General features: G+C 39.4%; 1 protein-coding gene across 12 annotated transcripts in view; it reads right to left on the minus strand.

The window, feature by feature from the left end:
- The window catches only part of MCTP1 (multiple C2 and transmembrane domain containing 1), a 556529-nt gene that overhangs the window by 250236 nt on the left and 280771 nt on the right, over nucleotides 1-25522 (minus strand). For all 12 annotated transcript variants that reach the window (XR_009694230.1, XM_061152022.1, XM_061152019.1 and 9 more), the window contains exon 3: nucleotides 1242-1384. Coding sequence is in view for 11 of the 12 variants with exons in the window: in XM_061152022.1 (XP_061008005.1) it covers nucleotides 1242-1384 (143 nt within the window). In the remaining variant the exon portion in view is untranslated. The remainder of the gene's footprint in view (nucleotides 1-1241; nucleotides 1385-25522) is intronic.

Below are 25522 nucleotides of genomic sequence, written 5' to 3' on the forward strand. Positions count from 1 at the left end.
TTTCTTACATCCCACTTATCTTTTCCAAAATTTCTATTGACCCCTTACCCCAGCTGTGTATTGTGAGGGTGTTTCTTTTTTTTTTTCTCATTTAGGCATTTCCTTCTCTCTAACATTTCTGACCAGGAGGTCTTCCCGTCAGTGGGGGCAGGGGGCTTTGGCCATGAATAGGTGGGTCATCATATGTTGATCGCTAAAAGAGAGTAAACTAATTCTATGTAACAGATTTCCTTTAACCAATGTCCACTTGAGACAATTTCTTATGCAAATACAGTCTATTTCTTATGCAAATATAGGTCTGTTCACCCCATAATGACTTCTAGAAACTTATTAACTCTATACTTGGAGATGCTCTTGTCATCAACTTTATACAGTATCCTGCTAATATTTTAATAACATCTTGATTATTTCCCCCTTTTTGTGGAAAAGAGAAATAACTGGAATCAACACAAGTGAAGATTTGAGGGAGAGGAGGATGTGCAGAGATTGCTGAAAAAGGGCTCCTGTGAGATTTGGGGCTCATGTGAGAAAAAGATGGGGCATGTGATGTGGTCAAAGTAGAAAAAGGTTTGGTCACTGGATGGATAGTCAAAACAAAGGAGCTGAAAAGAAAATAAGTATCCACAGACATGAATTAAAGGGAAGTCACGTATTTTTTCCTTATTTGAAAGTAAAATAAGGAATTATGGTTAACTCTTTCCACAAATTCTTTTTCCTCTTTGTTCAAAACTACATCAAATGAGAGGAAATACCCCCCCTTTTTTTTCACCTTTGGTAATGCAATAGAGACAGGGGTTTTTCTCCCTCTATTATCTTTAACCTCCTCACCTTCCAAGTAAAGCATTTTGTTTGCAGCCAGGAATGGTAGACCCCTGATGTTAAAATAATTCTTAAAGACTGTGCTCTGTACAAGATCTTATTCTTGCTCTATTACATGGAGACTTGTTTTTATATATTCCCAAAGTGTGTTAAATTCATTAACTGCACCAAGCAGCAGGAGATGGACTTCATAGTCCTCCTAAAAATGACTGGAAATAGAACTGTCTGGAAGAAAAGTGCTCCCACGAGCTCCCCCTGGTAAATATAGCTTGTTCTATCTCATCACTAACAGATTAGAATTGAGTATAGCAGAATATATCTCTGGTGCAAAAGCTTATCAGACAGAGAGGTGTGATTAAAAAACCATTAAATGAGGGTTTCTACATCAGATTACATTAGGGAAAAACAAACAAATGGCTCACCTTTATATATAATGGCTCCCTAAGATGATCAACAAGAAGGCAAGCTTTCTCCTCCCACACAGGATTGAGGTTCTTGTGTATTATTTTACTTCTAAAAACTTCTTTCCTTCCAATTTTAAACTTCACGTATGGATCACTTGTCCCTGTTAAAGAGATACAGATCAATTCATGTTAATAGTGCTTTTCTACAGTAGTAAGGCAACACCTCATCTAAATATCACAAAGTAGCTAAAGGAATAAAATTTAAATAAAGCTGATCAAATAGGAAATAAAGATTAAGTGTCTTTTCCAAAATATTCCCTTAAATATTGAAGTGACAGTAAAGAATAATAAATACTATTATTATTATTATCATCATATTTTCTGATCTTAACACTATAACCCTGTCCTGGTATGTAAAAACTCCAATGCATGCTTCTTATGTAAATTTAATTTAAATCACAGAGATTAATCTGACATTTCATCTGGTCAACTGTAAAAAAGATGGTCTATGACTTCAGCTGACTTAACTAGCTTTAGACTTATAAATGCTGCTAAAAATTTGCACTAGACTAATGGGTTTAGGCAAAGGTGAGTCTCAAATTGGGCTTCAATTTTATCCTTGGTCCCATATTCTCTCTTGTTCATGAGTTTCAATTTTAGAATATTAGGGAAGGATGGAAGTGTCAGAGGAAAGCATCAGCAGGAAGGAGACAAATGATTATTAAATCATCTTGAAACTTCATATTATCCCTTAACACTTTTCAAGCTCCCTCTAAAGATAAAAGAAGAGGCGTCACATAAGCTGCCCATGGGTACACAGCAAGCAAGAGATGGAGTCGGGATTACAACCAAGGCTATCTGATTCTAACATCTGGGCTTTTTTTTTTTTTCTTCATCTGCAAGAGGAAAGGGCCTATATATACTTTCATATATATTTATACCATTTCTCATTTTGACTGATGAATGAGACCGATCTCATCTAATGAGTCTGTGCTGTTGTTAAGGATTCCTAGGAAAGGTAGATCAGGAACATCACCAAAGAAACCATTACAGTGACAATCTTCATCCTTAGGAAATAATTCTTTATACAAGATCTGTCTCCCTTAGAATAAAATCTTGTTTCATTCTTTCTGTTTTGTCCAACCTGAAACTGTAGTTGATAACTATGGTCTACATGATTTAAAGAAAAATGTGAGTGGGGCTCAGAAAATTATAAAGCACTTTCTAAGTTTTAGATATTACAATTATGATGCTGGTATACTTAAACCACCTTGGAGAAGGAAATGGCAACCTACTCCAGTATTCCTGCCTGAAAATCCCACGGACAGAGGAGCCTGGTTGGTGGGTTAGTCTATGGGTCACAGAGTCAGACATGACTTAAGCAACTAAATAACAACATACTTAAAACTTAAGTTAATACTTAACAACATACTTAATACTTAAAACTTCCAACCTGTATTTCTCCTCAACACTCCACTCACTTCCCTGACATATAAATATCTATGCTAAATATAAGGATTGCCCTACGGAATTTGTCTTTTCTTATATAATCATTTGGGGGGGGTCCCTCAAAACTCTGCACATCCCCCATACAAATACAAGGCCTTGTTTTTGTATGCCTAGACCTGGGTTTAATAGAACAACGATCTCAATTTCCCATTGTGAAACTCCCATTTGACAGGTTGATTTTATTGCAACAAGACAGATTTTTTTTTTAATGACTCAATCAAAAAAATGGGCCAAAGAACTAAACAGACATTTCTCCAAAGAAGACATACAGATGGCTAACAAACACATGAAAAGATGCTCAACATCACTCATTATCAGAGAAATGCAAATCAAAACCACAGTGAGGTACCATTACACACCAGTCAGGATGGCTGCTACCCAAAAATCTACAAGCAATAAATGCTGGAGAGGGTGTGGAGAAAAGGGAACCCTCTTACACTGTTGGTGGGAATGCAAACTAGTACAGCCACTATGGAAAACAGTGTGGAGATTTCTTAAAAAACTGGAAATAGAACTGCCATATGACCCAGCAATCCCACTTCTGGGCATACACACTGAGGAAACCAGATCTGAAAGAGACACGTGCACCCCAATGTTCATCGCAGTACTGTTTATAATAGCCAGGACATGGAAGCAACCTAGATGCCCATTGTGAGGCTGTCACAGCTAACGCCATGGCAGGCAGCCTAGATTAGGAGTAGGCCTGGTTTCCCGGGGTAACATAATTATCAGGCCTCCTGGAGCCAGCCAATCAACATATGCCTAGCCAGAGAAAAGGGAACCTATCAGGGGAAAGCTGAAAGCCCCACGTTGGGCCAATGAAAATTACCTTGCAACTGTGTAACCAATCCGCTTACGCCAACTACCCACTGTGTAACCAATCCGCTTGCGCCAACTACCTGCTGCTTGTTTTGACCTAATAAATACCCGAGAGAACTGGGGCTCGGGGCCTTTCGTCCTCACACACCTGGTGAGGGCGGGAGGCCCTGGCTCGAGTCAGTAATAAATTCCCCTATTGCGAGTTGCATTGTTTCGAGGAGTCTTCTTTCCCGACCGGAGACTCGGACTACGGGCAGAACACCCATCAGCAGACGAATGGATAAGGAAGCTGTGGTACATATACACCATGGAATATTACTCAGCCATTAAAAAGAATACATTTGAATCAGTTCTAATGAGATGGATGAAACTGGAGCCCATTATACAGAGTGAAGTAAGCCAGAAAGATAAAGAACATTACAGCATACTAACGCATATATATGGAATTTAGAAAAATGGTAACGATAACCCTATATGCAAAACAGAAAAAAAGACACAGAAATACAGAACAGACTTTTGAACTCTGTGGGAGAAGATGAGGGTGGGATGTTTCGAGAGAACAGCATGTATATTATCTATGATGAAACAGATCACCAGCCCAGGTGGGATGCATGAGACAAGTGCTCGGGCCTGGTGCACTGGGAAGACCCAGAGGAATCGGGTGGAGAGGGAGGTGGGAGGGGGGATCGGGATGGGGAATACGTGTAAATCCATGGCTGATTCATGTCAATGTATGACAAAACCCACTGCAATGCTGTGAAGTAATTAGCCTCCAACTAATAAAAATAAATGAAAAAAAATGTTTTTAATGTAAATACAGGCCTAATAGTCATGTGTCACAACGCATCCTTTAAGGGAGTCAATGTGACCATAATATTTAATATGGCTGATCCATGTTGATGTATGGCAGAAATCCAACCCAATATTGTAATTATCCTTCAATTAAAAATAAATAAAGGGAAAAAATGGCTATTTTTTTAACACAGTGATTCCCAGCTCCAGGCTGAGCACCCTGGGGATTGGAAGAGTTGCAGCATATAATTTGAGGGATATTAACAACCCTGCATCCATCTGAATTTTCTCAGTCATGCTCTAGATCAGGTTACTGCCTTTGGCTTTGACAATCACCTATGCAACTACTACCAGTTACTAGAATGTAATAAGCTCTGTAAGGTCACAGCCTTTTGTATCACTGTTTTTTAAACCCCCAGCACTTAAGTACGAACTCAGACATATTGTTGGTCCTCATCGGTATGTGGTGAGCAGCTGGATGACTTGGTGTGGGTGACAGACCCCTCCTGCTGACTTTGGTCACCTCCACTTGGATACCTCGCAGACATCCCCGTGTTAGCACTTTGATGGGCCTTGATCCTCTCCTGCTCAGGGTGCCCCTCCCTCCGGCTTTGTCATGGGGGTTAAGGGCTCCACTATTTGACATTTCCTCCAGCAAGACACTGAGAAATCATTCTCCATACCTCGTTCTCCATCCAGGACACCACCAAGTCCAATGACTTCTCCTCCAAAATATGAATCTGTCTTCTCTGTCTCCATTCTCAATAAGCTCCCACAATTTCTTTGCTATGCAGCTGCAATAACTTCCTAACTAGTCTCTCCATGCCTCTGGGTCCTCCTTTAATTCTCTGTACTTTGGCCAGACTGACCCTTTAAAAATGCAGATTTAATCTTCTCTCTTCTTTGCTTAACACATATCACCTTTCAACCACACCTATAATAAAACCCCAAATCTCTAAGCTGGCATACAGAACTTACCATCTTTCCACCTTCATTTTTGGCCTCCACTCTGTTCCAGCTGTCCTGTTACTAGAAGTTCTTTTCTGCTTCCAGTCTTAGCATCTTCCAACCAGCTTCTCTGCTTAAAAAGCCCCTCCTTCCCATTCTCTCCACCACCCCCCTTTTTTTTGCCTGACAGATACTTACTATCTTTCAGGTCTTAGATTAAATACATAATTTGCTAAAGGATGTTTTGCTCAACATCCCAATCAGAAATAGGCTTCTTTGTTATTTTCTCCTGGCATTTGTTCTCTTGTGTAGTAGTACTAATCATAATGTGCTGCTGCTGCGTCCCTTCAGTCATGTCCGACTCTGTGCGACCCCACAGACGGCAGCCCACCAGGCTCCCCCGTCCCTGGGATTCTCCAGGCAAGAACACTGGAGTGGGTTGCCATTGCCTTCTCCAATGCATGAAAGTGAAAAGGGAAAGTGAAGTCGCTCAGTCATGTCCGACTCTTACCGACCCCGTGGACTGCAGCCTACCAGGCTCCTCCGTCCATGGATTTTCCAGGCGAGAGTACTGGAGTGGGGTGCCATTGCCTTCTCCCAATCATTATGCTACTTACAGGTTAATAAACCTGTATGCAGGTCAGGAAGCAACAGTTAGAACTGGACATGGAACAACAGACTGGTTCTAAATAGGAAAAGGAGTATGTCAAGCCTATATATTGTCACCATACTTATTTATCTTATATGCAGAGTACATCATGAGAAATGCTGGGCTGGATGAAGCACAAGCTGGAATTAAGATTGCCGGGAGAAATATCAATAACCTCAGATATGCAGATGACACCACCCTTATGGCAGAAAGCGAGGAAGAACTAAAGAGCCTCTTGATGAAAGTGAAAGAGGAGAGTGAAAAAGTTGGCTTAAAGCTCAACATTCAGAAAACTAAGGTCATGGCATCTGGTCTCATCACTTCATGGGAAATAGATGGAGAAACAGTGGAAACAGTGGCTGACTTCATTTTTCTGGGCTCCAAAATCACTGTAGATGGTGACTGCAGCCATGAAATTAAAAGACGCTTACTCCTTGGAACGAAAGTTATGACCAACCTAGACAGCATATTAAAAAGAAGAGACATTACTTTGCCAACAAAGGTCCGTCTAGTCAAGGCTATGGTTTTTCCAGTGGTCATGTATGGATGTGAAAGTTGGACTATAAAGAAAGCTGAGCACAGAAGAATTGATGCTTTTGAACTGTGGTGTTGGAGAAGACTCTTGAGAGTCCCTTGGACTGCAAGGAGATCCAACCAGTCCATCCTAAAGGAGATCAGTCCTGGGTGTTCACCGGAAGGACTGATGCTGAAGCTGAAACTTCAATACTTTGGCCACCTCATGCAAAGAGCAGACTCATTAGAAAAAACCTGATGCTGGGAAAGAGTGAGGGCGGGAGGAGAAGGGGACGACAGAGGATGAGATGGTTGGATGGCATCACGGACTCAGTGGACATGGGTTTGGGTGGACCCTGGGATTTGGTGATGGACAAGGAGGCCTGGTGTGCTGTGGTTCATGGGGTCATAAAGAGTCAGACAAGTAACAGGACGATAGGCAAATTTAGACTTTAGATGCAAAGTCCAGTGTTCTTCCTACTCAACTTTTTAGGAAACCTGAACATTCATATTTCCCTTCTTTAACTCTAAAACACCACCATAGAATTAATATGTAACAATGTTGAATAATCATTTAGATTCTATGAATCATACTAACATTGACAAGTAGCTTATTGGTCTACAAAATGGGCATCTAAAACTCTCATACTTATTTGTTTTAATCCCCCTAAGGTCTCCATCCTAGACATAAGAAAACTGGGAAAGCTTGTACCAGGTCAGATTTGAAATCGGGAGCCCAGTCGTCAAAGCTTTTCCTGTAACTTGATCACAAACCATTCACTGCCTTCATGGTACAACAATCTTGTATTTCTTTGGTCCAGAAAAGTACGAATAAGCCTTTTATAAGAAAACTGATTTCAAGGAAGTTGGCCTTGTGGTTCTTAACAGTTAATGATACTAGTATCTCACATTATTTAATTTAGCTATTATGTAAACAACTGACATAGCTGATGATTCAGCACAGAAGCCTATACACTCCCAACTGAATCTTTTTTAGAAGTAATCTATTTCTTGCTGCTTCCCGGAAACATTTTCCCCAACCACTGTCTATGCTGTCAAAATCCCCTTAGAGCTAGGGACAATCAGTTCCTAGAATCCTGCAGGTCTTCATGGCAGAACTTAAATTACAAGAGGGAATCTAGACGACTTCAGTTAACATTTATTGAACACTTACTATGTCAAAGATAACATACTACCTAATAACAAGTATAAAGTGAGGCCTGGTGTTATCTGGTTGATAGTTGTAGAAACCACAGCGTGGAACAAGTAAGTAGATTTTCTAAAAGTCACACAGCTAGGATGTTGGGGCTTGAGCTTCATTGTTACATTAGGCCACTTCCTAACATGTTTCATGCTTGGTATAACATCCGTGATGCCGCTTGAGGCAGTAAATATCCAACGGCCTGAAGAAATAACAATTTAGATAGCAAGAGTTGGTGTAAGGGTGAAGCTTTAGGGACAGACTTTTGAGTCTGTGAAGGGCACAAAGGCCTCAGGGATTGGCCTAAGAAAGACAGAAAGGCTGTTCTAAGGGACTCTGAAAAGATATTATGATGGTGAAATATTTCATAAATGTGTGGCTTTGGCCACAGGGTAACTTGGATTGGAGATGGTAAATATATTAGCAAAGCTTAGAGTCATAAGTATAGGAAAACAGCTCTGGGTGCAGAACATATGTCTGTTACCTGACTTTTCCCGCTGTGTTCTGACTGCACAGAATAAAATCTGCAACACTGCTCCTTTTCTAGCCATCATTCAGAGGCTTCTGGGTGCTATTATTGAAATTCAATAATTTTTAATAGTCAAATTCCTTAAGAAATTTCTCACTGTTTAATTTGTCATTGTAACTGAGGAGACCTTCAGTAACTTAAGTAAGAATCCTTAATTTCAAGTGCAAGACCTTCAGCCTATGATTCCAACACAGAACTGCGAACATCATTCTTTTAATTTAGCTTCAGTAAGAGATTTGCACCTAATGCTCTAATCTTTTATGCTGGAAGGTAATTAGTTTATTACCTGGTAGTATTAACAGATGTTATTTGTTTTTTAAAAAAGAATTCTGTGCTCAAGTATATTTGGAAAATGCTGGTTTGAAACAAAATTAAAGAGATTAATTTTCCATAGCTTTTTTTATAGAGTCATTATTATCATTTTTGACTGGTACAGTTTATAAGATCTAAGTTCTCTGACCAGGGATTGAACCCCGGTCCTCAGCAGTTAAAAGCAGGGGGGGATATGACAGGTGGCATTTACCAGCCTTCTTTGACCATAGAGTCTATTCTTCTTGAATGTATCTTTCAGGACTAATAATCCCTGATCTCTCCTTGGGAAACGCTACCTTATTATATTTCATATATGAGGAAGTTTCACCTGTTCTGAGGGTTCTTTTATTGTAATAAACTTCCTAGTGAAGTGAAGTCATTGTATTATAATAAAGCCCCCAGTAAACCCAAGCCATTAACTTGTGTTTAATCCTTAATAAATATATCGACACACATACACAAAAAGGGATTTAGTTTGTTGGTTCAAAAAACTCAGACATTAAATTCAAGCGCCAGCTCTCTTGTTGCAATATTGCATTCAACCACAAGGTGGCGCCAACAGCTGTCAAATTACTGGGAAGCCTGTGGTCCTGCTCTTCAAAGGCGTCAATCACGACCGCACGCTTGGTGGCTCGCAGGCATTTTCCAGCAACTTGTACTTTATTGTTACAAGTTGGACTGTGATCCTCATGACAATCTTTTTTATGGTGATAACACAATGGAAACAGGGTAAATAAACACAGGAGAAGAATCTAGGAAGTGTTAACCCTAAAATAAAATTCAAATTTTACGATTATTAATACCATATTCAAGAATAACCCTTCACGCATTCATTTCATCACATAGCATTAACTTCAGAAAATTTTATTTTAAAGTATTATTATTTTATCTTATACCTTTAAATTCTATGCTTTAAAAAGTCTAGAGTATTGTAGACCTAGAGAATTTTAATTGCATATATCTGAACCATAGGATCAAATTGTTTGAAAAAGAGGAATTAGATGGTTTGTATAATGTTCCCTCTTGTAGTAAATAAAAACATGCCCCTCAGCTACGGTTTTTATTTTGGTTTTGAATCAGGACATCTGTGTGGCATTTCAATATTTTGTGTGATTATTTAGCCTTTACTGTAGTTTAAGTCCAACATGGAACTGAACTATCTGAATGGGTCCCCTTCTGTGCAGCAGTAAACACAGCAAACAGAAGGTGGCAGGCTTCCTTTCCTTAAAACTGTGAAAGCTACTTAAAACGGAAACAGCCATCTAGGAACGAGTCTCTTGTTTTTCATTTTAGAATAAATGAGCCTCCTGGTTAACAAGTTTAAATCAGTCTTATCCCAAACCTAGTAGTAACGAAACAGAAGTAGCTATTCCTGTTTGGGGGGCTATAGTTATTCAGTAATGCCTACATCAAATAAAAAACAATGTGAAATCAAAACTCAGTCTTTATAAGAAAGGAGAAAGGGAAGAAGGAGGAAGATGAAGAAAAAAAAGAGAAGTGAATATGAACACTGAGTGTGAACAGTTAAAAAGAATTCAAATTTACGGTGGATCTTCCTGAAGGTATTCAATCTTTCAACAAACATATAAAGCTAGCTACTTCTGTTGACCAAATACAACAGAAAAAAGATATCTTTACTATAACAACATCCTTCACACTTGAAAGAGACCTGCAAAAATAGAAACATTCAAAGTGTACTCAGAGCTATAGATTATATTTTTATATAAATTTATTTTTACTAATGATTTAAAAATCTTCAAGACAGGTACCTCATTTATATATTAAAATTATTCCTTAAGCTCATTCCTTCTTCATTTTTTTATTTTTAGAGATTTGCAATGCTCTACCATGGAAACATCGGAAACATTACATAGGGCTAAATAATTTTATTAAAATTAAAATGCAAAAAGTTTATAATCACATGTGGCCTAATATTATTAAAATAACCATAATGAGGAATGGCTATTCCAGTGATTTTTAAATTGTTACTTAATGAAGTTACCATGATACAGAATATAGGTGAGTGAAAATGAATACAGTGACAAAGCATAGTATGCTGCTGCTGCTAAGTCACTTCAGTACTGCAGTATAGGAATGAACTAAGTCCATTTATTTCTTTAATGGGGAGAAGGCACTTCCAGACACAGCATAAAGAGAAGGTGTAAGTGACAGAATAGACTGTGATTTTAATGAGTAATTTTGGTGCTTATTTATCTTTTATAAATGCAGAGTTCTGAATATTTAAGAAAAAAATGATATATGTTGGATTGGGGGTAAAGACAGCTCACTCAAGTTCCCCTTCACACATGGCATAAATTATAGGTGGAACCTACATTTTCCTGGTAACTTCTAAAAGTTTAGGTAAACTAAAGCAGGGAAGGGAAGTGGTTTTTTCCACAGTGATTTAGACAAGTACTGCTTTAATTTTGAATATGAATTATTTGCAAATTAATCTACGGCATAAGAGCAACTGCAGTGAGAAGAATGTTCTGGGTGTCATAGTCATCCTTTCCAAAGGGCTCTCCTCCTCCCACCCCGGGAGCTCCCTCTGTGATCACTGATCACTGCACAGATTCTGGAGACACAAATATATTTCTCATCATTTAAGCATGTTGTTTATTCTAAGAGAAACAATTTACCCTGGAATTCTTCTAGAATATGTTATTACGTTTTTACAGCCATCCTAACCAAACAAGAGCAAATACCATTTTAAAAAATTGAAGCATTTCCTTTTCTAACTACACCCTAAATAGCTGTACTCTCCTCAATCCTTTTCTTCTGACTATCTTAATACTTCCCTGAGACCATTGCCTAGAGTGTCACTAGTAACTTTTTCTGCTTGCATACCTTTTGTATTGTATCATTTCATGTATTACAACAAGAATGTATTAGTCACTAGTAAGTTAAAAATTTTTTTTACTTGGGGGATTATTACTTTACAATGTTATGTTGGCTTCTGCCATACAACAGTGTGAATCAGCCATAAGTATATTTATGTCTCCTCCATCTTGAACCTTCCTCCCACCTCCCACCCCATCCCACTCCTCTTGGTTGTCCGAGAGAACCAGGCTGAGCTCCCTGCATTATACTAGCAACTTTTAATCACCGGTTTCAATGCATATTTGGACTTCCCTGGTGGCTCAGTTGGTAAAGAATCTGCCTGCAAATCAGAAGACCCCGGTTCGATTCCTGGGTCAGGAAGATGCCCTGGAGAATGGATAGGCTACCCACTCCAGTATTCTTGGCCTTCCCTTGTGGCTCAGCTGGTAAAAAATCTGCCCACAATGTGGGAGACCTGGGTTTGATCCCTGGGTTGGGAAGATCTGCTGGAGAAGGGAAAGGCTACCCACTCCAGTATTCTGCCCTGGAGAATTCCATTGACTGTATAGTCTGACTCTTTGCAATTGGACTGTATAGTCCATGGGGTCTGTATGGACTGTATGGGGTTGCAAAGAGCTGGACACTACTGAGGTAACTAAAATTAGGGGATTTCTCAACTTTCTCTGAGGAGAGTCAATGAACAAGATTTCACTTGCATGCTCTCGACAGAGAATGAACCATTCCATGTAAGTGCAATTTTCAGGAAACTAAAAATTACTGTGTCAAACACCAGGACCAGTTTTAATTAATAAGTTTGAAGGTATTATTTCCAAATTTATTATATTTTTCTTCCTATTGGGTAAATAATAAATACAAATTTTTTAAATGGGAAAGAGCATCATTTGCTGACTCTACGTATCTGGGAAATTATCATCAAGGCTCTAGGAAGACAAAGTTAAATCTTTGTTCTTAAATGTGGTTCCTAAAATGTAGCAAATTAAAAGTGATTTGACATGTAAAGAATCTGATTTCCCCAATCATTGCATGGAGGAGAGCTATCTGCCAACCAGAAGCATACACCTTGGACTATTATATGGATGATAAATAAACTTCTATTACATATGAACCATTAAATACTTCGGGCATATATCTGTAAAAGCAGTTCAGCCTATCCTATCAAAGATACCTAAATCTTATGAATGCTAATTAAAATTCCACTTGCAACCACAGTTTAGACTATGTCACCTAATAAATGTTCCAAAGCCCTCTGATTTTAGTTTTTAAAACACCTCTTGAAATCATCTCTGCCACCACTGCCTCGTCATTTCTTACCTAGATGTTCTAAGACTCTCTTACTTGATGTCTATGGTGGTGGTATGTGTTCTCAGTCGTGTCCAACTCTTTGAGACCCCATGGACCATAACCTGCCGGGCTCCTCTGTCCATGGGATTTTCCAGGCAAGAATATTGGAGTGGGCTGCTATTTCCTACTCCAGGGGATCTTCCTGACCCAGGGATCAAATCCATGTCTCCCGAATCTCCTAAATTAGCAGGCAGATTCTTTATCACTTGATCTGCCTCCTTCCCTTCACATCTATCCTCTGAATGCTGCCAGAGTTCTCTGTTAAATACAAATCAGGCACTTGATTCTTCTTCACTCCATCTTCTGCATCCACCAACACTGCCATGGGTAACTCAGGCCCTAGAACTCTGGTTTAGGGTCCGCATTAGAAGCCGCTCCTTGTCCAAAGGATTTTGCACACGAGTTTGTGTATTTTTATTGTCTTATACTCTCACCATGGAGCCTTCTGATCCTACTTTGGCTTCTGTGGCAGACTGAACACCTACATCCATTTCTCCTCTTTTTCATTTTAGCAATAATCTCTGTGAGTTTAACAGGACATGTGGTTATTTTATTAGAGAATTCCTTATTTTCCAAGCAATTGTTATGGCCATGTGACCAAGTCCTCAAGATATGTTAAGTGACATATGCAACCTCATGATTTTTTTTTTTTTTGGTAAATTCGCTGAGTATATGCTTCCTATAGTTTTTTTTTTTTTAATTTTTAAACCATTTTAAAAAACTGAAGCATAGTTAAGTTACAATGTTGCATTAGTGTCAGGTATACATCAAAGTGATTCAGTTATCCATATACATACACATATATGCATATATTTTTTTCAGCTTCTATTCCTTTATAGGTTATTATAAGATACTAAATATAGTCCCTTGTACTATACAGTAGGTCCTTGTTTTTTTTACCTATTTTATATATAGTAGTGTGTACATACTAATCCCAAACTCCTAATTTCTCTCTCCCCACAACCCAATATCCCTTTTGAAAGTGAAAGTGAAAGCGAAGTCACTCAGTCCTGTCCAACTCTTTGCCACTCGATGGACCAGGCTCCTCTGTCCGTGGAATTTTCCAGGCAAGAGTACTGGAGGGGGTTGCCATTTCTTTCTCCAGGGCATCTTCCTGACCCAGGTATCGAACCTGGGTCTCCCGCATTGTAGGCAGACTCTTTACTGTGTGAGCCACGGGGAAGCCCAATATCCCTTTTAGTAACAATAAATTTGTTTTCTAAGACTGTGAGTCTGTTTCTGTTTCATGTATAAGTTCACTTGTATCATTTTTTAAGACTCTACACATAAGGGATATCATTTCGTATTTTTCTTTGTCTGCCTTACTTCACTTAGCATGATGATATCTAAGTCTTTCTATATTGCTGCAAATGGCATATTTCATTCTTCATGGCTGAGTAGTAGTCCAGTGGATATATGTATGACATCTGTATGTCTTTTTTTGGAGAACTCTATGTAGGTTTTATGCCTGTTTTTTGACTGGGCTGTTTGTTTGATATTGAGCTGTATGCAAAAGCTTTCAGCTTTTTACCACTGAGTATGATGTTAGCTGTGGGTTTGCCATATACAGCCTTCATTGTGTTAAGGTATGTTCCCCCTATGTTCACCTCTAAGGTATGTTCACTCTCTGAAGAGTTTTTATCATAAATAGATGTTGAATTTTATCAAAAGCTTTTTCTGCACCTGTTGAGATAATCACATGGCTTTTATTCTTCAATCTGTTAAGGTGGTGTATCACATTGATTGATCTGCAGATATTGAAAAATCCTTGCATCCCTGGGATAAGTCCCAATTGATCATGGTGTATGACCCTTTTAATGTCTTGTTGGAGTCAGTTTGCTAATATTTTGTTTAGGAATTCTGCATTTATATTTATCAGTGATTTTGGCTTGTAATTTTCTTATTTTGGTCTGGTTTTGGTATCAGCGTAATGGTGGCCTCAAAGAATGAATTCAAAAGTATTCCTTCTTCTGCAGATAGTGATTGTAGCTATGAAATTAAAAGATGCTTACTCCTTGGAAGGAAAGTTATGACCAACCTAGACAGCATATTATTATTATTATTATTTTTGGAATATTTTGAGAAGGATAGGAAGTTAGTGCTTCTCTAAATGTTTGGTAGAATTCACCTGTGAAGCCATCTGGTCCTGGACTTTCCAAATAGACTTTTCTTCTAGAAAAGCATTTTTATTTTTCTTTTTTTTGATGTTGTTATTTATTTATTTTTTTATTAGTTGGAGGCTAATTACTTCACAGCATTTCAGTGGGTTTTGTCATACACTGATATGAATCAGCCATGGATTTACACGTATTCCCCATCCCGATCCCCCCTCCCACCTCCCTCTCCACCCGATTCCTCTGGGTCTTCCCAGTGCATCAGGCCCGAGCACTTGTCTCATGCATCCCACCTGGGCTGGTGATCTGTTTCACCATAGATAGTATACATGCTGTTCTTTCGAAACATCCCACCCTCACCTTCTCCCACAGAGTTCAAAAGTCTGTTCTGTACTTTTGTGTCTCTTTTTCTGTTTTGCATATAGGGTTATCAAAAAAAAAAAAAAGCATTTTTCTTATTAGAATGACTGGCTGACTTTGTACAGCCAATCTATCTTGGTTGAATTCCACTTAATTAAGTTTCATGAAACTAGGTGGCATGAACCAGATTTTCCTACAACCTGGCCATTCCTGGGCACTGGGGTTTCTCACTTACCAAATGGAAGATAGTATCTAGTGAAGAAAAAAATGGGCTGAGGTAGGAGGGAACTAAATTTTTTGAATACTTACTATGTGCCTGGGGTTTTTCATATAATATTTTATTGAGTTAACAACTGTAGTCCTGTGAGGTAGGTTAAACCAGCACAGCAGATGCATCCAATAAATATTTGTTCAATCAATGAACACATTAATATTCTTAGTACTACACCTTATACTTAGTACGTTACCATATAGATGAGTAAACTGGTTCAGAGGGATTAGGCTGCTTGCCCTAGTCATAAGGCTGGTAAGTGACACCTCCAGAATTCAGTCAAGATCTCTCTGACTCTAGATTCCAGCTGGACTACTCCATGCGTGCTTGGGTGCTCAGGTGGGTCCACGTCTCTGTGACCCCCACGGGCTGCAGCCCACCAGGCTCCTCTGTCCATGGGATTCTCCAGGCAAGAATACTGGAGTGGGTTGCCATTTCCTACTCCAGGGGATCTTCCCCACCCAGGGATCGAACCCACCTCTCCTGTGTAATCCTAACCAATCAACTGACCTATCTCATGTATCTCAAACTGTCACTTCTGAGCTCAGTCCACTTGTAAGGTGCCCCAGTCAGAAACTGGATTCCACAGTAGGAAGCTGTGGGTCTCAGTGAACTTGGCAACCATGAATTCTGAACCATTATCACATCAGAGTAGCAGTTAGACAGCATGAAGGAATCTGACTGGGGAGATAATTTCTTTAGTGTCTTTTAAATCCATGAGACAGAAATCTCAGGAGAGCAGAGACTTCTTATGCATCCCAGAACCTACCACAGACCAGGTCCTCAACTAATCAATACATATTTATTGACCATACAAATACAAGCTTTAATATTACATACATGCATTGCTACTGACATATTTGTTAAGCTGGGCACTTATTCCAATGCCTGAACCTGGGGTTCTCTGCAAAAGAATTAAATTGTTCAATGGTGCTCCATAGAAAAATCTAATTAAATAGTATAAAATCATTTAATATACTTGTGAAGGGCAGGAAGACACAGGATCACTCCATCCCTAACAGAGGTGGTTTGGTGAAGTATAGGGTAGTGGCTGAGAGCCCACAGTCCAAGTTAGAAAGTCTGGGTTCTAATCTCAGCTCTAGCACTCAAGGAGTGTTGTGAACTTGGACAAGTTATTTAACTTAGGTAGATTTTTTTTTTTTTTTTTTTTTACCATTAGTGCCACCTGGGAAGCCCCTAGAGGAAATTGTAGAACCTCATTAAGGTCATTGTGAGAGTTTAATCACATAATACATATAAAGTACTTAGCATAGTTTCTGGCACAAAATAAACATTCAATAACTATTAGCAATTAATCTTATTCAACATGAAGACAAACTAATATAATTATACCACCATTGAAATTTGAATCAACATAATTAAATTGAAACAAAGAACTACAATTCATCAAAACAGGTACCAAGCCCTTGATTTTCCATGTTGAATAATTCATTTGAGAAAACAGTTACTATTTAGCTACATTCCTTAACCATTTAAGAATACATGGATATATAGCAGAAAAGTAATGTTTCAGGATACTTCTTCCTCCTAACTATGCAGAGATGGCAATTCTCCTGGATTTGTTAAATCAAGAAAAAAAAATCCTATAAGTAATAATAATATCACATAAAGAAGCCCATGTATAAGGAAGGACATTAAAATCTGACATTAAAACGAATGGAGTCCACAGAACACATCCACTAAAAAAGTTATTACTACTGTAAAAGGAAAGTGAAATCCTCTTCATCAATCAAAACTGTAAGTAATAACAATGAAAAGAGTTTTATGACTTCTGTTGATTGATTACTATCATTAACTGAACCAATTTCAAGACAATTATATTATAGTATGACTAAAATGTATAGCAAGTGCATGGTACTTGAATAACCCACCCATGAGCAAACCCACACATTCAGTTTGAGAAAAAGAAAAGTTAATGGTCTCTTCTTTTTCTCCTTGCTCTAGTCTTCCCCACTCCAACTCTTTCTCCAAAATCCTATGCCTACAAATTTTTTCTGAAACAAAAATTTGACATTACTTCCTTGCTTTAAGTTCTTCGTTGCTCTCACTGATTTCAGAATAAAGTTCTCCCAAGACAAATAGATCTTTGCTAGTTGCTCCAGACTCATCTTTGACCAGATCACTATTCTACAGTATATCTTGGCAGCACCTCAAACTCACAGGTTCTCTCCAGAGTCTGTGCCCCTCTTCATCTCTTTCCCCTGCCCTGAATAACTTTTTCCATCACCACTAGTTCTCTTTCAGGGCCAAGTTCAAGCCTCACTGCTGCTTAGACATCTTCTTTGATCCATCCCATGGACATTATTAGGCCCTTCCCACATGCTGCCTAACATCCTCTGCAAATAGCACTTGTCACATCGAGGCCAGATTTAATTTATGATCCCTGGTACAACCCCCAAGTTATTCTGTGTGATCAAGAAATACTGATTGACTGAAAATATACTCTTGTATAACTTAATGAATGAATTTGTATTATCTCTTCAAATTGAAATGAAGGTTCATATTATCTCTTTAAAAAAGCCCAAAAAACTAACAAGAAAACCAGTATTTATGTTGTACATCTTTTCCCCCTTTTTTCCTCATTCTTATTCACTGTGGTTGGCATCACTGATGGAATGGACACGAATCTGGGCAAATTCCAAGAGATGGTGAGGGGCAGGGAGGCCTGGAGTGCTGCAGTATGTAGGGTCACGAAGAGTCAGACACGACTGGGTGACTGAACAACCGCAATTCATTGTGATCCTAATAATCTTACTTGAATTTTATTCTCTTAATCTGAAATATATAAAGTATAATATCACAGAAGCACTGTGATATCATTTCTGCAATTGTACATATTTTGCCATTGCCATTTTCCCAAATTACGGTATGTGACATTCATTGAAATCCCTCAAAATGGCCGTGTGTGTTTTATTTTACAAAATGCTTTCAGAAAATCTCAGTTTAATAGAAAAAAGGGGCAGAAAACCTAAATAGATATTTCTCTAAAAAAAGAAATACAGGTGGCCAACAAATACATGAAAAGATGCTCAACATCACTAATTATTAGAGAAATGCAAATCAAAACTACAGCAAAGTATCACCCCACACTGGTCAGAATGGCTGTCATCAAAAAAAAAAAAATCTATGAACAATAAATGCTGGAGAGGGTGTGGAGAAAAGGGAATTCTCTTACATTGTTGGTGGGAATGTGGATTGGTGCAGCCACTATGGAAAACAGTGTGACGGGTCCTTAAAAAGCTAAAAATAGAACTACCCTATGACCCAGCAATCCCACTCCTGGGCATATACCTGAAGAAAACTATAATTCCAAAAGATACATGAACTCCAATGTTTATTGCAGTAGTACTTACAATAGCTAGAACATGGAAGCAACCTAAATGTCCATTAACAGAGGAACGGATAAAGAAGATATGGCATACACACACACACACACACACACACACACACACAGAGACACACACAATGGAATATTACTCAGCCATTAAAAGGAATGGGATTGTGCCATTTGCAGAGACACGGATGGACCTACGGATTGCCACAGAGAGTGAAGTAAGTCACAAAGGAAAACAAAACAAATATCATATGTTAATGCATATATGTGGAATCTGAACAAATAGTACAGATGAACCTATTTCCACAGCAGAAACACAGACACAAAAGTAGAGAACAAACTTACGCACACCAAGGCGGCCAAGAGGAGGTTGGATGAATTGGGAGACTGGGCTTGGCATGTACACATGTATAAAACAGGTAACTAATGAGAACCTACTGTATACCACATGGAACTCCACTCAGTGCTCTGGGAGATCTACATGGGGAGGAAATTCAAAAAAACAGGGGATACATGTATACAGATGGCTGATCCACATTGTTGTACGGCAGACTCTAACACACCATTGTTAAGCAACTATGCTGCTACTAAGTCGCGTCGGTCATGTCCGACTCTGTGCGACCCCATAGACGGCAGCCCACCAGGCTCCCCCGTCCCTGGGATTCTCCAGGCAAGAACACTATACTCGAATAAAAATTTTTTAAAAATAAAATCCAATTTGTAAACTATCTCAGCAAAGGATCAATGGTTTATTCAAATAATGATTTGAAGAGTTAACACTAAAAATAAAATTCTAAGGACTTACAGTAGTCATAGGGATTCTCAGGAGGCGCTGGTGGAAACGAGCACACCTGCCAACGCAGGAGACATGAGACTTGGGTTCGATCCCTGGGTTGGAAAGATTCCCCGAAGGAGGGCATGGTAACCCACTCCATACTCTTGCCTGGAGAATCCCAGTGGACAGAGGAGCCTAGTGGGCTACAGTCCAGAGGGTCGCAAAGAGTCGGACACAACTGAGCGACTTAGCACGCAGCAGTGCCATTTAAAACAGCCTTCACAGGTATGTTCTGGACAGATTATTTCTACTGATGTAGCTGTTTTGCCTATTTTAGGTAATAATAGTGACAAAATGAAAAAAGTCATACTATGGATGTTGTTCATCTTCCCATTCAGCAACGTCTTACTTTCAAAACTAAGTGATGATTGAATACTGCTGCTGCTAAGTCACTTCAGTCGTGTCCGACTCTGTGCGACCCCACAGACGGCAGCCCACCAGGCTCCCCCGTCCCTGGGATTCTCCAGGCAAGAACACTGGGTGGGTTGCCATTTCCTTCTCCAATGCATGCATGCATGCAAAGTCACTTCAGTCATGTCCGACTCTGTGCAACCCTATGGACAGCAGCCCACCAGGCTCCTCTGCCCACAGGATTCTCTAGGCAAGAATGCTGGAGCGGGTTGCCATTTCCTTCTCCAGATGATTGAATAGTCTTGCAGAAACATAGTCTTAGAACTGGAAGAGACCTCTTCCAATCCTTCCTTGAATAGAAGGACTCCAGCTACAAAAGTAACAGAGGACAGATGGCCATGTAGATGGAAAGTAGACAGTTTGAATACTTCCAAACCAGCATTTCAAAATTAAATTCAGTATTTGTTGGACATATACATTGTGTGATGTAATATTTTATTTTGGACTGGTCTGCTACAAAGTGTATGTTATAGAGCTAAAACGCCTCTTGGAAATCTTCAGAGCTATAAGAAAATAGCTAGTCCCTGTTTCACAAACGTCCCTTTCAAGTACTTGGAGTCCTTAATACATTTAGTCATTGGCACAATGATATATCTGAGGTCATTAAAAGAAAGATACAATACGCTGACTTCTTGTCAAATGTTTCTCAATGAGAGAAAATTTAAAGTAAAAGATTTATTTCTGTTCAAAATACAAGTTTCAAATTCATATCCTCAGATTATTAATTAAAGGTTTTTCTTCAATTATCATATTATTTGATGTAGTCAATTGTTAACATACGTTTTATCAGCAAGTATAAAAGATAAGCAAAGCCAAATGTTAACACCTACAATGTAACTAAAATACTTGAAGAACAATTTAAAAAAAACCTTCACCCCTTATTCTAAAAACAGTTAATAAGTGTTTAATGTGACAAGTGACTTCAAAACTTGCAATTATCCTGCTAAAGCCTGTCGTCACCGATAGAAGCAGAGATGGCAGCTACAGGAGAGTAGTGGGTGTCGTGAGCCCTTGTTCCATCTTAAACACAGCGTTCCCTTCAACGCTCTGGCAGGGACTGGATCAAGTCCATGGTCTGCATTGGTAAATTGAACAAAAACTGGAGAACCAGCTCAGGCACTGATTCTCCCAATGACCCACTCTTTCTTGCCTTCTGTTTCCCTGCCAACATTGTTACTTTTTCCATTCCTAGTAACATTCTGTTCCTTTGTCAAGGAAGCTCTTTCTTAATACAAGACTTGTGTTAGTTTGCAGAATAAAGGAGTCATCCAGCTTATACATTGCCTTTTCTGAAATACATTTGTGCATAAATTCAGCCATGTTCGCTGTAGGTCTATGACGGGCTTCCCTGATAGCTCAGTTAGTAACGAATCTGCCTGCAATGCAGGAGACCCCAGTTCAATTCCTGGGTCAGGAAAATCCCCTGGAGAAGGGTTAGGCTACCCACTCCAATGTTCTTGGGCTTCCCTGGCTCAGCTGGTAAAGAATCCACCTGCAATGCAGGAGGCCTGGGTTCGATCCCTGGGTTGGGAAGATCCCCTGGAGAAGGGAAAGGCTACCCACTCCAGTATCCTGGCCTGGAGAATTCCCATAGTCCATGGGGTCACAAAGAGTCGGACATGACTAAGCGACTTTCACTTTCACATGATGCCCTAGGCACTGAGAATTCAGCCAGATCATAAAATGAAGTCCCTTACTCCCAAGCAGCTTTGGTTGCCACGGAGGGAGACAGGCAAGGAGCCAATAGAGAGATAACATAGCATGTAATGATAGATCTGGGAACCAACTTGACAGTCGAAGGGGGATGCTCTTTCATAGAGGAGATGGAGGAGAAGCCTCATCAAAGCAATAGGGTAAAGCCATTATCTTCCAATTAGAAATAAAGTAATTTTTAAAAATGATGGAAAAAACAGACCTGAACCAATAAGGGAGCATACTGGGGATAGGCCCAGTATGGATAAAGTGAGTGACCTGGAAAGAGAGGAGTGGGAGAGGAAATGAGAACTTGGGGGGACACGGAGCTGGGGGGTGACAGAGCATGTGGGACTCTACAGATCTTGGTAAGGACGGGGGCTTCAAGTGAGTTAAAACAGAAGAACAAAGGAATCAATAGATAAAGATATTTTAAGATTGCCTTGTATCATGTCAAATGGTCAGCCTTTTATTAGGGAATATACCAACATAAAAATAGAATATACTCAAAGGGCCAATTATAAAAGGGCAAGTATAGTGTTTTCTTAAACTACTCGAAGCAATTTCTAAATTTAAGACTAACTAGTCTGAAAACTGTTGACAAAGTCAACCTAAAGGTTAATACTGCATGCACAAAGAATATGAACTTTTACATTCATCTTTATATCTACACTACATCCTCTGAAATTTAGATTTATGAACTATATATTACAATATAGTTGTTTTTAGAATATTTTATGACTCCTGTTGATGTCAATACTGTCTTGAAAGCAGAATGGTAACATCAAATGAGATTTGGCAACCCACAATCATCACTAAAATATCATATTTATGGCAATGGAAAGTTATAAAATGTTTGTGGCTTGCCCAACACATAATGAGATGGCTGTTGTTGGGAGCTGGTGGTAAATGTCTCCCCTACTGTGGTAGGCAGAATTCTAAAATGTACCCCCAAGACTTCTTGTCCCAGTCCCTGGGCTGTGAATATGATAACATATGTCTGATTATTACTGCTTATATGACAAAAGGAAATTTCAGATGTAATTAAGATTATTAATCCATTGATTTCAGATTCATCAAAAAGGGAGATTATGAGGGTGGACTTAACCTAATCTCCTTTCAAAGCACAGGAGTTTTGCTACCTAATTGCAAAAAGGAAAATCAGATTTGAAGTATGAGGGGGATTTTGCTCCCTGTTTAGGAACTTCGCCAGTGACTCAGATGGTAAAGAGTCTGCCTGCAATGAGGGAGACCTGGGTCAAGAAGATCCCCTGGAGAAGGGCATGGCAACCCACTCCAGTATTCTTGCCTGGGAAATCCCATGAACAGAGGAGCCTGGCAGGCTATAGTCCATGGGATCACAAAGAGTTGGACACGACTGAATGACTGACACTTAACTTTGCTCCCTGTTGGTAGCTTGAAGACGGAGGGAGTCACAAGGAGAAAGCCTAAGACTGGCCTCTAGGAGTTCACAGAATCCCCTGGCTGGCAGACAGCAAGAAAACATGGACTTCAGACCTCTAGTTGCAAGGAACTGAATTTTGTCAATACCAAGAATGAACTTGGAAGAGGACCCTGAGCTCCAGTTTTGAAAGTTAATCCTAGCTGATACCTTAACTTTGACCTTGTGAGATTCTGAGCAAAGAGCCTAGTTAGACCATGCCCAGATTCCTGACCTATCCAGAATCTATAATCCACATATTAAATAGATGTTGTTTTAAGTTGCTAAACTCATGGAAATTAGTTAGAAATCAGTAGAAAAATAATAAGTCTACCTTGAAGAACATATTTATGATGTAGTTTGAGAAATTTTTAAAAGCTAGAAGGAAATTAGTTGAACATAATAAAAGACTTTCTTATAAAGCATGTCAATGTATTTCCTAGAGGGCTGTCTAAGCTGCCATGACAAAGAGATCAAAAAAATACAGTGGATTAAACTAAGGAAATTCATTTCATCCACAGAAAACCACACAGGGAAAGGTAATCCTAAACTAATACAACAATTCCATCATTCTCACTGTATGGCTTCTGACCCTTGGTCCAAGATAGCTACTCTTTTTTTTTTCCTCCAGCTTTATTGAGAATAATTGACATATAGTATTATGTGAGTTTAAGGTACACAACATGATTTGACATATGCATATATTGTGAAAATGATTGTCATAATAAGGTTAGTTAACACATCTGTCACCTCACAGTTTGTGTGTGTGTGGTGAGGACAATTATACTCTCTAAGAAACTTTCAAGTATACAAAACAATATTATTAACCACAGTCACCATGGTGTACATTAGACCCCCAGTACTTAGTAATCTAGACAGCATATTAAGAAGCAGAGACATTACTTTGTCAACAAAGGTCCGTCTAGTCAAGGCTATGGTTTTTCCAGTGGTCATGTATGGATGTGAGAGTTGGACTATAAAGAAAGCTGAACACTGAAGAATAGATGCTTTTGAACTGTGGTGTTGGAGAAGACTTGAAGTCCCTTGGACAAGGAGATCCAACCAGTCCATCCTAAAGGAGATCAGTCCTGGGTGTTCATTGGAAGGACTGATGCTGAAGCTGAAACTCCAATACTTTGGCCACCTGATGCGAAGAGCCGACTCATTTGAAAAGACCCTGATACTTGGAAAGATTCAAGGCAGGAGGAGAAGGGGACAACAGAGGATGAGATGGTTGGATGGCATCACCGACTCAATGGACATGAGTTTGGGTAAACTCCGGGAGTTGGTGATGGACAGGGAGGCCTGGCGTGCTACAGTGCATGGGGTCACAAAGAGTCGGACATGACTAAGCGACTGAACTGAACTGAACTGAACTGAACTTAGTAATCTTATAACTGGAAGTTTGTATCCCTCAATCCTCATCACCCATTTCTTCAATTTCCCAGCCTCTGGCAACTGCCAATCTATTCTCTACTTTCTGAGTTATGATTTTTAGGTTCCACATAGTAGTGAAATTATATAGTATTCAAGACAACTCTTGTTCTCATCTCCCAACCGGAAGGAAGATAGAAGAGGGCTAGAGAAACATTTGTGTGCGAAATCCCATGGACAGAGGAGCCTGGTGGGCTACAGTGCTTGGGTCATAAAAGAGTCGGACAAGACTCAACAACTAACAAAAACAAGAAGTTGCACCCCCCAAAGTAGCACATACAGCTTCTGCCTACATCTTACTGGCCAAAACGTAGAACCTAGCTGCCAGTGAGGTTGCTAAGTTGCCAACTCTAGCTGAGAAAACTTTCAGTGAAGTGAAGTCGCTCAGTGTCCGACTCTTTGCAACCCCATGGACTGCAGCCTACCAGGCTTCTCCGTCCATGGGATTTTCCAGGCAAGAATACTGGAGTGGGGAGCCATTTCCTTCTCCAGGAGATCTTCCCGACACAGGGATCAAACCCAGGTCTCCTGCATTGTAGGCAGGCGCTTTACCGTCTGACCCAGCAGGGAAGTCAAAACATGGGAGCTCTAGGATGAAAGACGTAGGGGAAGGATGGTGGTGGACAACAAGCAGTCTCTGCCCCAATCAAACGATGAACTGTAGGAGTGAGTCAGGTATCTACTCCCTCCAGACGCTTCCCAGTTAGACCTAAATCTATTTTCTAGATTCCAGATTTAAAGCAAAAGATGAGTAATTTCTCTTTTAAGTAGCAGTCTTCTGAATATTTAAACCAGGTTGTAAGCATCCTCCATACATTTGCAGACTTACTACTCTCGGATCCCTCTCCTACTCTTCTCTAGTTATCATTTCTTATGATCTTAAATTCTCTGGACTAATTTTTGCTTGTCAAGAAATCCTTTAAAAATATAGC

The sequence above is a fragment of the Dama dama genome, chromosome 9, assembly GCF_033118175.1.
Source record: "Dama dama isolate Ldn47 chromosome 9, ASM3311817v1, whole genome shotgun sequence".
In the NCBI taxonomy this organism is placed as follows: domain Eukaryota; kingdom Metazoa; phylum Chordata; class Mammalia; order Artiodactyla; family Cervidae; genus Dama; species Dama dama.